At 35.2% G+C, this 13,992-nt stretch overlaps 1 protein-coding gene across 1 annotated transcript in view; it reads left to right on the top strand.

The window, feature by feature from the left end:
- The window catches only part of LOC111046207 (helicase SKI2W), a 72,234-nt gene that overhangs the window by 12,111 nt on the left and 46,131 nt on the right, over nt 1-13,992 (top strand). The window contains exons 4-7 of the mRNA XM_039425660.1: nt 1,615-1,844; nt 4,425-4,592; nt 9,648-9,760; nt 13,149-13,419. Coding sequence (XP_039281594.1) covers nt 1,615-1,844; nt 4,425-4,592; nt 9,648-9,760; nt 13,149-13,419 — 782 coding nt within the window. The remainder of the gene's footprint in view (nt 1-1,614; nt 1,845-4,424; nt 4,593-9,647; nt 9,761-13,148; nt 13,420-13,992) is intronic.

The raw sequence follows: 13,992 nt of genomic DNA on the forward strand, positions 1-13,992 counted from the left end.
GTTTATTTCAATTTCAATTTATTTATTAAAAACACACATAACACGTTTATGGAACGGAATCAGTTTATGCTTCTAGAATTGAATAAAGTATTTTGCAATGAGATACTATCATTTTATTTGGATGAATGAAATACAAATGAGATATTATAAACTATTCAAATTCAATTTTCAGAGTATAATAGAATCTAACCTCAAACCTGCTAGTACTGCGTTTATCACGGAACATGGTGGATAAAAGGAATCAGTTTATGCTTCTAGAATTGAATAAAGTATTCTGCAATAATATACTATCATTTTATTTGGATGAATGAAATACAGATGAGATATACAGTATATTATAAACTATTCAAATTCGATTTTCAGAGTAGGATAGAACTTCTAACCTAAACTTCCGTTGACATTCAGATTGGCCAAATTTCAAGTGTGCTAAAACAGCTGATCAAAAACTTTTCATTATTTGTGTTTATTATTCAATGATTAAAACATCTATATATATAAAAGCGAAATGGCACTCACTCACTCACTCACTCACTCACTCACTCACTCGCAGAACTAAAAATCTACCAAATCAGACCAAAAACGTTCAAATTTGATAGGTATGTTCAGTTGGCCCTTTAGAGGCGCACTAAGAAATCTTTTAGCAATATTTTAACTCTAAGGGTTATTTTTAAGGGTTTAAAGTTCGTCTTTTAGCATGTATATTCTTCTTCTCCCAATCTCTTAATTATAATTGAAATTTCCATATCATATGTTACTATAGAACTATAATCTAGATAGAGTACCTCTTCGAAACAGTTGTTAACTGGCAACTAAATTAATAATTTTGTCAGGTTGGCATTAAGTTGAGTTGACTTTGTTAGGTTGGCACCAAGTTGAAGATTTAAATGCATTTATCGCGGAAAAATTGATTGGGCACTGCTACTTCAATCCTGGGAATATTATATTACTAGCCGTCAGGCTCGCTTCGCTCGCCATATCCGTTTAGCCAGACGTTTAGTCTGGACCCCCGACTGGATTGTCCTAACATATGATAAAAATGCTCAAATGAAAAATCTCATTCCTGGACGATCCAGTCGGGGGTCCAGGGGGCGGAGCCCCCTGGCTAGACGGATATGGCGAGCGAAGCGAGCCTGACGGCTAGTTTATAATAATATCATCTTATTGTCATTTGAAAGAATAAAAAAGTATAAACTCAACCTCCCACATAATTGAACATAATCTTTTAGGTTTTTTAGACAAATCAGAATAAAAAATAAAAATACTTGGAGAATTTTCTGAAATTCAGATTTGCAAGAGCTATGAGCTTCCACTTCTGCTTTCGGAAGTGCTTAATAAACAATTATGCTCATATTATATATTGTTTATTTTTCTGTGTGGCGAAAAATAGCGTTCACACCACAGGCAAAAATGTTTTTCCGGCTCTCAATCTTTTCTAATCCTCGGCCTACGGCCTCGGACTTGAAAACCGATTTCAAGCCGGAAAAGTCTCATTTTCGGCCCTAGGTGCGAAATATACTATTACTGTTCACTGTGACTGTTGTGTTTGAATCCAACTCAATTTAAAAAAAGTACACAAACATGAAATTGACGAATGAAGCTCTGATTTTGTTGTAGATCTACTAAGCACGCCACCAGGTTTGAGTCATGGCTATAATTTCGATGAGGCCTCTTCAAAGTCGCACACTCCGTCCAAGAATATTGTCAACATGATGCATAATCTACAGATGGAAGATTCGCTCGCTCTGATTGGAGGCATCGACAGCGATACTAAGCAGGAGCAGCCAGCTAACACTGTCAGCAAAGTTGACATCAGCACTAAGGAACAGGACGAGATTATTCCAATGGTAAGTAAACTGAATACTGCCTGCTCTCTTTTAATTTCAGAGGGGTCCACAAAAATTTGTACACTCTTGGTATATCTTGGTTACAGTTTGCAAACGGACTACTCATTCCACACTATAGTGAGGTCCACGTTATAAGGGCAGTGAAGAAAGATAGTAGAAAAACGTTGACAAGTCTCTCCATTTTGCCACTGAGTGTTCACAGCTGTTACTCAATCCATCCCATTAAATTTGATCTAATAATAATAATTATCATTTCCTTGATAAAATAATCAATTTAATGTCAAATTAATCAAGAATATATTTTTTTACTTTCCTTGCCCTATTACCATAGGTAAGGAAAGTATTGCTTTCCAAAAAAAATTAAGGTACCCTAATTTCATGTTTTCTATACGTTTCAAGGTCCCCTGAGTCTAAAAACATGATTTTTGGGTGTTGGTCTGTGTGAGTGTGTGTGTGTGTGTGTGTGTGTGTGTGTGTGTGTGTGTGTGTCTGTGAACACGATAACTCCATTCTTAATTAACCGATTGACTTGAAATTTTAAACTTAAGGTCCTTATACCATGAGGATCCGACAATAAGAAATTCAATAAAATCCAATTCAAAATGGCGGATAATGGCTAAAAAACCACGGTTTTCTCGAAAACGGCTCTAACGATTTTCTTCAAATTCATACCCTAGATAGCTATTTATAAGCCCTATCAACTGACATGAGTCTCATTCCTGGGAAAATTGCAGGAGCTCCGTAATATTCCTGAGAAGAATTAATTTTGTTAAATTTCTATCACGATTTTCTCAAAAATGACTTGACCGATTTTTCCAAATTCATACCCTGTATAGTTAAATATCAGCTCTATTAACTGGCATGAGTCTCCTCCCTGAGAAACTAACAAGGGGTCCGCCCCATCCTCGAGAAATTTACTTTGTAAACTCCTTCTGGTGCGTGAGGTAGGTAGGTAGTAGAGCAGTTTATTCAAAAGAACACATGTCGATATTTTATTTGTAGAACAGCTGTTTTGACAACTTTAAAAAATCCACAAATTTTATAACTCAAACAAAGGAAAATGTACTCTGAAAACAATAGCAATAGTATAATCGTAGCTTTAATAAAATTATTTAGCCGCCAATCGGCATAATGTTATTCCCCTGGATTATCCTCGTTTAAGAATGAAGCTTATAGATCAATGAGCAAGGAAAGTTGTGTGAGAGTACCACACCAGATTTTTCATAATTTGATTCAAAAATTTGCTTCCATAACTGAGATCAGATTTTATTTTTATACAAACCTGAAATGGCGGCTAATTTAAAAAGCTGTGATACACCAATTTGAATTTCAAAACAACAGAAATTGAATTATTTGGTAGGTATTCTATTCTAATTTCTTCTAAAAATAATGAAAAATAGAAATCCTATTAAAATTAAGTAATTTCAATGGAAATAATTCTGAAATAACCTTTCAATATTATTTATACCGGTACGAGTAGGTCTAACCTATACGTGTAGGCTAACTGTCTCTGTCTCGTCACTGCCTTCTACAGAGGATAGCAGATACCGGTATATTTATTTATTTATTTATTTATCTATTTATTTATTTATTTATTTATTTATTTTTTATTTATTTATTTATTTATTTATTTATTTATTTATTTATTTATTTTTTATTTATTTATTTATTTATTTATTTATTCATTTATTTTATGATTTCATTTATTTATTATTTATATCTGATGTAATATTAACTGTTCATTCTTGTAATCAAGATTATATTTTATTTGTCAAGAAAATGTATTTTTCTTGTAATTTTCAATAATTGGACCCGATTGCACAAACGCCTGTTAAGTTTTAATCCTTATTAAATGTCACAAGAACCAATCAGAGAAGGCTTTATCAGAAAGAAGGCTTTTCTGACTTTGGTTCTCATTTAACTCAATCACGATCAAAAGTTAACAGATGTTTGAGCAACCAGGTGATAGGCTTTTGTGTAATTGGCTCTTGGTATTTTTAAAATACTACTAAAGACTAAGTGCCGGTTTCCGAGCTCGGGTTTTAGTTAAGTTCTAGACTTTAAACAGCTGGAGTCAGAAAATTGGCTTTCGAAACGGGGCGAAGTCGCAGTTCTTATGACAATCATTAGTTTCTCATTTCTATAATTGGAAACGTTTTTCCATGACAGGATTAAACACATTCCTAAATAATTCAAAATAGCTGAAGCTTTACACTATTTTCTCTTTATCTTATTTTGTGTTCAATTTTAAAGTTTTCTGAAATTTAATTTAAACGTGACTATTACTATGACTGTGAGTGACTACGCCCCATTTCGGAAAGCCAATTTTCTGACTCCAGCTGTTTAAAGTCTAGGACTTAGCTAAATCCCGAGCTCGGAAACCGGCCCTAAGATTCTTAAAGACTGAGACTAGTTTAGCTAAAGACAAGAACTTAGCTAAATCGCGTACTAGGAAACCGGTCCTTAAATATGTAATGACTGGAATTCATTCATTCAATCTTATTGTCTTTATTTTATGTTTAATATTAATGGCTTCAATGGTTTTGTGTAATAAAAGTGGACTTGATTCGTTGTTAACAGGAAGCCAACGTTCCAGTTCTGAAGATCACGGAAGCGCGGAGCCTGACAGCACTGAAGGAACTGCAGTGGGCCGAGGAGTTGGCCGTCAAACCTGTGCCTGACTTCTATGAGCGGGTGCCCAAGATGGCCTGCACCTGGGACTTCGAGCTCGACCCCTTTCAAAAATTGGTAAATCGATAATATGCAATAGTAGTTTATACAACAGTTTTATACTAGTAGTTCTGTGAACAGTAGACCGCTCGCAGCTATAAACCGCAGCCTCCTCTTATACTGTCCATCTGAGTAAATCCTGTCTGTATGTCGTGTCGGCGAGATATTGGTGTAAAAACGGCTAATGGCTGTTCGGGTTGGTGTATCAAAAATGCTAACATCAAAAGCTAATCTCCTTCAAGACATACTGGCAACAGGACAGTCCGAGTTCAAAGCAGAGAAAGGTCGAGAGACAATACTATGTTATTTTAGTTATTAATTGCATGCGTTATTGCACGCAATCAATAGTTCATTTTATAGTGCATAAAAATTGCATTCAATGAGGCATGCAATTAATAGTCTATACAGCTGCTGATTTTTTACCAAGAGAAATGCCAAATCGTCGACTTGAATCTTAGACCTCACTTCGGTCGGTCAAATAGGGGTCTTCAGGTGGGTCGTCCACTAGAACTAGCATCGGCCGAAAACTACGGAACTCGTCCAAACGATCCCCCAACAAAGAAATTAATAGATGCTTGTCCATTGCAATTCGTCACTGGCCTATCAATTCGAATTGAATGGGATTTTCCGCTCTATCCGGCCGAACTAATTAGTCGAGCTGAGACAACAAAGTGTTCCTAACCTAAAATTGTTTCACATTCTTGTTTGTTTTTTGAAGTTGTTTTGTTTTATAAAGTTGGAACTATGGACAATGAAAAGTTGATAAGTTTGGTCCAAGAGCATGTTCCATTGTGGTGGGATATGCGAGACAAAATAAATCATCGGTTTGATGTTCAAAGGAATCTGTGAACAAAGATTTCTTAATAATTAATAACTAATTTAGTGGATATATTTGTTGAAGGTAAGATTATTGTAATGAATAATTAATCTAGTGGATATTTGTTTATTCAATTTTCAAAATCTCAATATAATCATTGTTTATGAAAAAAATTGGTGGCTATGATAGAAGTTCATTCAATAATTGGCAGCTAGACTGACGTAAATGGTTCCAATGGACGACCATATTTGGCCGAATTAACGGCCGGCAGATTCGTCTGATCCAACGGTCGAATGGATCGGTTGAATATGGTTCCAGTGGACGGTTACCCTTGAAGCATGAGTTAGATTTTCTAAACATGAATTAGATAAATGAATTTCTAAACATAAATAAAGATGATAGAAGATGTTCCATGGTATAGGACGTTTATGTTCCAAATTTCAAGCCGATTACTGTTGACTACTGTCTTTTATTACTGATTTGGCCGGGTGAGAGTGTAAGAACGGCATAGTATGAGAGACTACCTACTTCCTATTTGAAACCTACATCTCTCGTCATAGTGAAGTACATTGATCTCTTTATTTCCTTCCCTATTAACATACTACTCACAGATTTATGAATTGTCATTATTTTTTAAATTGATTTCTTCTGAATTGTTGAACATTTTAAAAGCAACTGAATATATATTATTTAATCCAACTTCTTATACAAGGTGTTTCAAAGAAACGGGAAATTTTGAAAGTTGTGTTGGTAGCCGTGGGCGATTGCTACCACTGAATAACAAATGCCAGCCTGTCAACAAAGCCTTGCCATTTAGTTATCATGGAACTGCAGTGGGCCGAGGAGTTGAAGGTCGAACCTGTGCCTGACTTCTATGAGCGGGTGCCCAAGATGGCCTGCACCTGGGACTTCGAGCTCGACCCCTTTCAAAAATTGGTAAATCGATAATATGCAATAGTAGTTTATACAACAGTTTTATACTAGTAGTTCTGTGAACAGTAGACCTCGCGCAGTTATAAACCGCAGCCTCCTCTTATACTGTCCATCGGAGTAAATCCTGTCTGTATGTCGTGTCGGCGAGATATCGGTGTAAAAACGGCTAATGGCTGTTCGGGTTGGTGTATCAAAAATGCTAACATCAAAAGCTAATCTCCTTCAAGACATACTGGCAACAGGTCAGCCCGAGTTCAAAGCAGAGAAAGGTCGAGAGACAATACTATGTTATTTTAGTTATTAATTGCATGCGTTATTGCACGCAATCAATAGTTCATTTAATAGTGCATAAAAATTGCATTCAATGAGGCATGCAATTAATAGTCTATACATCTGCTGATTTTTTACCAAGTTACATTTAGATATTGAATTGCATGCGTCATGGCATGCAATTTATAATCCACTCGACAGCTGATTTATGATGAATAATTCTATAGTCTGTTTTTTACTCTAATATTGGCGTATGAAGGAGTCTCCTTTTTCCTTTTACATTATCCGTGAAATGCAAAATTTCCAAAATCCTTGTATATACGTCGACGCGCAATTTAAAAAGGAACATACCTGTCAAATTTCATGAAAATCTATTACCGTAAATGCGCAACATATAAACATTAAGAGAGATGCCAAACCGTCGACTTGAATCTTAGACCTCACTTCGCTCGGTCAAATAGGGGTCTTCAGGTGGGCCGTCCACTAGAACTAGCATCGGCCGAAAACTATCGAACTCGTCCGAACGATCATCCAACAAAGAAAGGAATAAATGCTCGACAATTGCAACAGGTTCATACGGCCGTGCACGGCCGTCTCCGGCCGATCAATTTTTCAATCCGAATTGAATGGGATTTTCCGGCTCTATCCGGCCGAACTAATTAGTCGAGCTGAGACAACAAAGTGTTCCTAACCTAAAATTGTTTCACATTCTTGTTGTTTTGTTTCATAAAGTTGTAACTATGGACAATGAAAAGTTGATAAGTTTGGTCCAAGAGCATGTTCCATTGTGGTGGGATATGCGAGACAAAATATATCATCGTTTTGATGTTCAAAGGAATCTGTGAACAAAGATTTCTTAATAATTAATAACTAATTTAGTGGATATTTTTGTTGAAGGTAAGATTATTGTAATGAATAACTAATTTAGTGGATATTTGTTTATTCAATTTTCAAAATCTCAATATAATCATTGTTTATGAAAAAAATTGGTGGCTATGATAGAATTTCATTCAATAATTGGCAGCTAGACTGACGTAAACGGTTCCAATGGACGACCATATTCGGCCGAATTAACGGCCGGCAGATTCGTCCGATCCAACGGTCGAACGGATCGGTTGAATACGGTTCCAGTGGACGGTTACCCTTGAAGCATGAGTTAGATTTTCTAAACATGAATTAGAAGATGTATAAATAAAGATGATAGAAGATGTTCCATGGTATATAGAGCGTTTATGTTTCTAATATTCACTGTTAACTCAAGCAGTTCCAAATTATGTTCCAAATTTCAAGCCGATTACTATTGACTACTGTCTATTATTACTGCTTTGGCCGGGTGAGAGTGTAAGAATGGCATAGTATGAGAGACTACCTACTTCCTATTTGAAACCTACTTCAGTAACCTACATATCTCGTCATAGTGACGTTCCCTATTAACAAACTCCTCACAGATTTATGAATTGTCATTTTTTTACTGTCATATTTTTGTATATTGATTTCTTCTGAATTGTTGAACATTTTAAAATCAACTGAATATATTTGATCCAACTTCTTATACAGAGTGATTCAAATAAACGGGAAATTTTGAAAGTTGTGTTGGTAGCCGTGGGCGATTGCTACCACTGAATAACAAATGCCAGCCTGTCAACAAAGCCTTGCCATTTAGTTATCATGGATGCACTACATCACACACTGCACGAATATCGATGGCAGCTGTACACCAATTGTTTGAGGAACGTGTAATTTCGAGAAATGGTAACATTCCATGGCCTCCCAGATCCCCTGATTTGACAGCTTTTGATTTATTTTTGTGGGGTCTCCTTGAAAGCAAAGTGTTCCTTAGTCGACCTGCAACAACGGAAGAATTGAAAGCCAAGATTCGAGAAGCAATTTCAGAAATTACAGTTGTTATGTTGCGTCAAACCATGGACAATGTGACGAAGAGACTACAATGTTTGCATAGAAAAGGAATACATCTGCAAGATGTCATTTTCAAGAAATAAATGTTACGTTATTTATTCTAAAATGACATTATTTTTACTATTAAATGATATGAAAAATGTTATTTAAAGATTTGTTTTTCATGAAATTATTCAACTTTCAAAATTTCCCGTTTCTCTGAAACAACTTGTACTACGGTACATTTTATGAATTAAGCTTCGTAAATAATAAGACTAATCACCCCTCGAAGCAGGTAGGGAGTGCACCCAATTATTTTTAATTTTGTCATAACTGGACTATGTTCCGAATAAAAGTAAAGTTGACCCTTGATATTACCATAGTAAAAAGATAGCATAATAAGATATCCCATGGTATATAGAGCGTTCATGTTTCTAATATTCACTGTTAACTCAAGCCGTTAGTCCTAGTAGTTTTTTCGTGATGCTGGTAGTCTCTCATACTGTGCCGTTCTTACACTCTCACCCGCCTGAAACAGTAATAATAGACAGTAGGCGACAGTAGTCGGCTTGAGTTAACAGAAAATAAGCTTGAAATTTGGAACGTAAACGACCTATACCACGGGATATCTATTCTTTACTATGCTATCTTTTCTCTATGGCTAGTGGAATTCGCTTCCGACGCAGGTTTGCAATATTTTTAGTGCTCTTGCATGTGAGCAGCTACAGAAGACCTGTCACTCGAAACTGAACGTTAGTGACTGGTCTTACGAAATCTAAAACATTTTTATAATATTTTATAGAAACCGAAAACACCTAAACTTATTTCGGAACAAGTAATTTTTATGAAAATTCGTGAGAAATATCTCAAGTTTTTTCCCTCTCCGAATCATGTCAATGATTCTATTTTTGTTTTTGAAGCATCTAAATTTATTTGAAAATTTACTTTGTGAACATATTTAAGGACTGAAAATTTTGTGAAATGATTCAACCTATTTCGGACTATGTGTAACCCTATCTAAATTCGGGAGAGGAGTAGCACAAAGTTACCTTATTTTTTCTCTCCCCATCATTTTGATGATGTACTTATTTCATGAATGAATGATGATTGTATTTATGAATGAATAATGGAAAATTGAATTTATAATTGTGTTTCAGGCTATTGTTAAACTTGAAGAAGAAAGTAACGTATTTGTGGCAGCTCATACGTCGGCCGGAAAAACTGTGGTGGCCGAGTATGCGATTGCTCTGTCTCTCCAGCGATGCACCAGGTAATTATCTATTTTATAAACAATAGAATAGTGCAGGAATGTGTAGAAATGTAGGAAAGTGTGTGGAGTTCCGTTGCGTAGCACGGTTACATACTAACTAGTGACCCCCTGGGTTGGAGAACTCGCTCAAGGACTGTTATATTTTAATCATTGAAACCCGCAACTTTTAATCAGAGTTGGTGAAAATTATGGAAAGAGCTAAATATTTATTTTACAAGAATAGTTTGACAGTAGGTTTCATTGGGGATCCTATTTGAAATGAGTAATTTTTCATTTTTTCAAAAATTTCTTCTTCAAGAACTATTCTGTCGCTACTTAACATCTTTGTCCCTCATATGAATCCAAATTCATTATTTTTAATGAGAAGGTGGTCATGTGATACATGATTTCGATACAGAGTTTCAAGAGGAAATGAATGGCGAAAACCGCACATTGATATCTCAACCCATATCAGTTTGTTGATGTAAAAGTTGTAAATTATGTCGTATTAACCAGCTGAAATCATGTGTCAGCATATGAAAATCTGTCTGTGTGATACCTTCCAAATAGCCTCAGCTGATGTTATGAATGAATGAAAATGGAAAGCTTCTTCAGCTGACTAAACTAGTAGTTCTGTGAACAGTAGACCTCGCGCAGTTATAAACCGCAGCCTCCTCTTATACTGTCCATCAGAGTAAATCCTGTATGAATATCGTGTAGGCAAGATATCGGTGTGAAAACGATGATGGCTGTTGGGGTTGGTGTATCACAAAAATGCTAACATCAAAAGCTAATCTTCTACAAGACATACTGGCAACTGGTCAGCCCGAGTTGAAAGCAGAGAAAGGTCGAGAGACAGTACTATGTTATTTTAGTTATAATTGCATGCGTTATTGCATGGGATCAATAGTGCTACAACACGCGACTGCTCGTGTGATTGAGTAGGGCGCGACTACCGGAAGGTTAAATCATAGAGAAACAATAGCGTAAGTAGATATCCCATGGTATAGGGCATTTATGTCGCAACTTTTACTGTTATCTCAAGCCGATTACTGTCGATTATTGTCGATTTTTACTGTTTTGGCCGGGTAAGAGTGTATGAATGGCACAATATGAGAGACTACCAGCCTCATAAAGCTTCACAGGAAGGAACTGCGTGGACTACCAGCTTGAGATAACAGTAAAAGTTGCGACATAGACGCCCTATACCATGGGATATCTACTTATGCTATTGTTTCTCTATGGTTAAATTTACTTATAAATTTAGCAAAAACTAAGAGTTTTTCTTAATAATTTATTTTTCAACTATTTAATTTATAGTTTAATAATGTAACTTCTAAATACATAGAAGTATGTTCAATATTAAATCACTGAAAGTAAGACGTGATGTTAAATTACTTGTTTTTCTGTACAATCTGTTAAATAATAGAATTGATTTTTATTTATATATATATATATATATATATATATATATATATATATAAATTAAAACAGGAGACACGATATAAATAAATAGAAAAAACTTAAAAACTCACATTAGAAATGGGGAAATTTTCGGAGACTGTGTCTCCTTACTCAACCGAGAAGACTCCGAGAAGACTTATAATTGTTTTCTATCTATTTATATCGTGTCTCCTGTTTTAATTTATATTACAAACTTTAAAGTGTTTTCTGTTATGTTCTATATATATATATATATATATATATATATATATATATATTATATATATATATATATTAATTTTAGAAAGCAGGTAGGAAGAATCAATTCTATTATTTAACAGATTGTACAGAAAAACAAGTTTTATATTTTTATATATATATATATATATAAAAATACCATTGCTCGACGTTCTGGATTTTCATTCTATATTTCTCGCTCCAGAACCGTAAGCCATTATAACTTTCCCTTTAGTAGAGCTCAAAGAATTTTCAATAGCTGTTTGGAACACTTGGACATCTTCTGGTTCTCCCCTTCCAAATTCCGAAGGATTTCATATGATTTAGTCTTGTAGTATGTGGTCCATCATTTCGTGATTTGCGCTTGCATTTCTTTTATTCAATTATCCTCATAAAGGCTAGTGGTAGTACATTACACAGACACTTTTTTTCCTCTTGTCTATATACTAGTAATGATCATAGTTTACTAAGGTATGTGTGCATTTTACTTTCCTTGCCCTATTACCATAGGTAAGGAAAGCATTGCTATCCGAAAAAAATTAAGGTACCCCAATTTGTAAATTTCTATACGTTTCAAGGTCCCCTGGGTCCAAAAAAGTGGTTTTTGGGTATTGGTCTGTATATGTGTGTGTGTGTGTGTGTGTTTGTGTGTGTGTGTGTGTGTGTGTGTGTGTGTGTGTGTGTTTGTGTGTGTGTGTGTATGAGTGTATGTGCGTCTGTGTACACGATATCTCATCTCCCAATTAACGGAATGACTTGAAATTTGGAACTTAAGATCATTACAATATAAGGATCCGACACGAACAATTTCGATCAAATTCAATTAAAGATGGCGGCTAAAATGGCGAAAATGTTGTCAAAAACAGGGTTTTTCGCGATTTTCTCGATAACGGCTCCAACGATTTTGATCAAATTTATACCTAAAATAGACATTGATAAGCTCTATAAACTGCCACAAGTCCTATATCTGTAAAAATTTCAGGAGCTCCGCCCCATCTATGCAAAGTTTGATTTTAGATTCCCAACTATCAGGCTTCAGATACAATTTAAACAAAAAATTTCTGGTGGAAAATATTCAGCATAAAAATCTCTACAATTAATGTTCAGTTACATTTTCACAAATTGAAAATAAGCTCGAAATTCGAGAAAATGTGATTATTTCAATTGCAAACTCTTGGCAACTGTTGATTCTATTGAATAATTCACTATGAAGAGATAGCAGACCTCGTGTGTATCCAGCGTTATTGTCCTGTCACCAGCTGGCTCAGATCTTTGAAATTTGAATAGTAGTAGACTTGAGATGCGCGGGAACACTAGCGTCAGGTGATCAATTTTCATAACGGCAAGGAAAGTTGTGTGAGTGCGCCACACCAGATTTTTTTCTTATTGAACTCAGTTACTTTATTTTTATTATTCTATATACGACTGTATATTTCTTCTATTTTTCGTCTTATTTTATTCTCATAATTTTATAATTAGCTATTTTTATAATTTATTATTTTCTCATATTTTCTATCTTCTTTTTATTGAAAACTGTATTATGTTGGAAATTATTGTATAGTGTGAAGGAGGCAAAATGGGGTTTTACCTGTTGTCTCCATGAATAAATAAATAAATTATATTAAATAAAATATTCTTCTATAAAAGTAAAAGAATTATTAATTATTGTAACAATATTCTTTTTGTGTGAGATGAAGATGAAGAATGTTCGATTGTATTTTGATTGCAGGGCAATATACACGTCACCGATCAAGGCGCTGTCAAATCAGAAGTACAGAGACTTCAAGAACAATTTCGAGATAAAGAAGAAGATGGGAGGCGTGGGACTGATTACGGGCGACATTCAAATGAATCCGAAAGCGCCATGTTTGATTATGACCACCGAGATTCTACGCTCGATGCTCTACAACCGCAGTGAAGTCGTGCAGGACTTGGAGTATGTCGTTTTCGACGAGGTGCATTATATCAACGATCCTGATCGTGGTCATGTCTGGGAAGAGGTTAGTCGAAATTTATTTTATTTATTCATTTGGTAATCTATAATATAATTTTTTGTCATAGTCATTCAATTTGAGCTGTTTTACATCCATGAAATCAAGCCGGTAAACAGCTGATTGTAGAACAAATAAACATATGATTCTCATTACAGCATACTATACTGTAATAAAATCATATGTTTTCTTTATAGTCGAGTATGTTTCCTAGTTCCGAATTTGGAACAGCAAAACTGGCGCCTTTTAGCGCTCCAAATGGATGTTTTGTCAACTACAATCAAGAAATTCCTGATTCGAAACTTGTAAACTAGGTTATGTTTATAGAATGCACATGGAAGTAAGAAAACCTGGAACTGAAGTGGCAGCCTGCAGCAGCTTGGCAAACTGAGCTCAAAAGTAGACGATAGGCCCCGCCCACCAGTGGTATGAGATCACTAGGGATAGGCTGATTGGAACAACCGATTGTTAACGAAGTTAGCCGATGTTAGAGTAGCAGCCACGCCTACCGGTCCGTTTCTGCTGCAATCTCTATTCTGGACTTCAGTTCCATGATTTTCTTACTTCCATGAGAATGCATGA

Source organism: Nilaparvata lugens, chromosome 4 (assembly GCF_014356525.2).
Source record: "Nilaparvata lugens isolate BPH chromosome 4, ASM1435652v1, whole genome shotgun sequence".
NCBI classification, from domain to species: domain Eukaryota; kingdom Metazoa; phylum Arthropoda; class Insecta; order Hemiptera; family Delphacidae; genus Nilaparvata; species Nilaparvata lugens.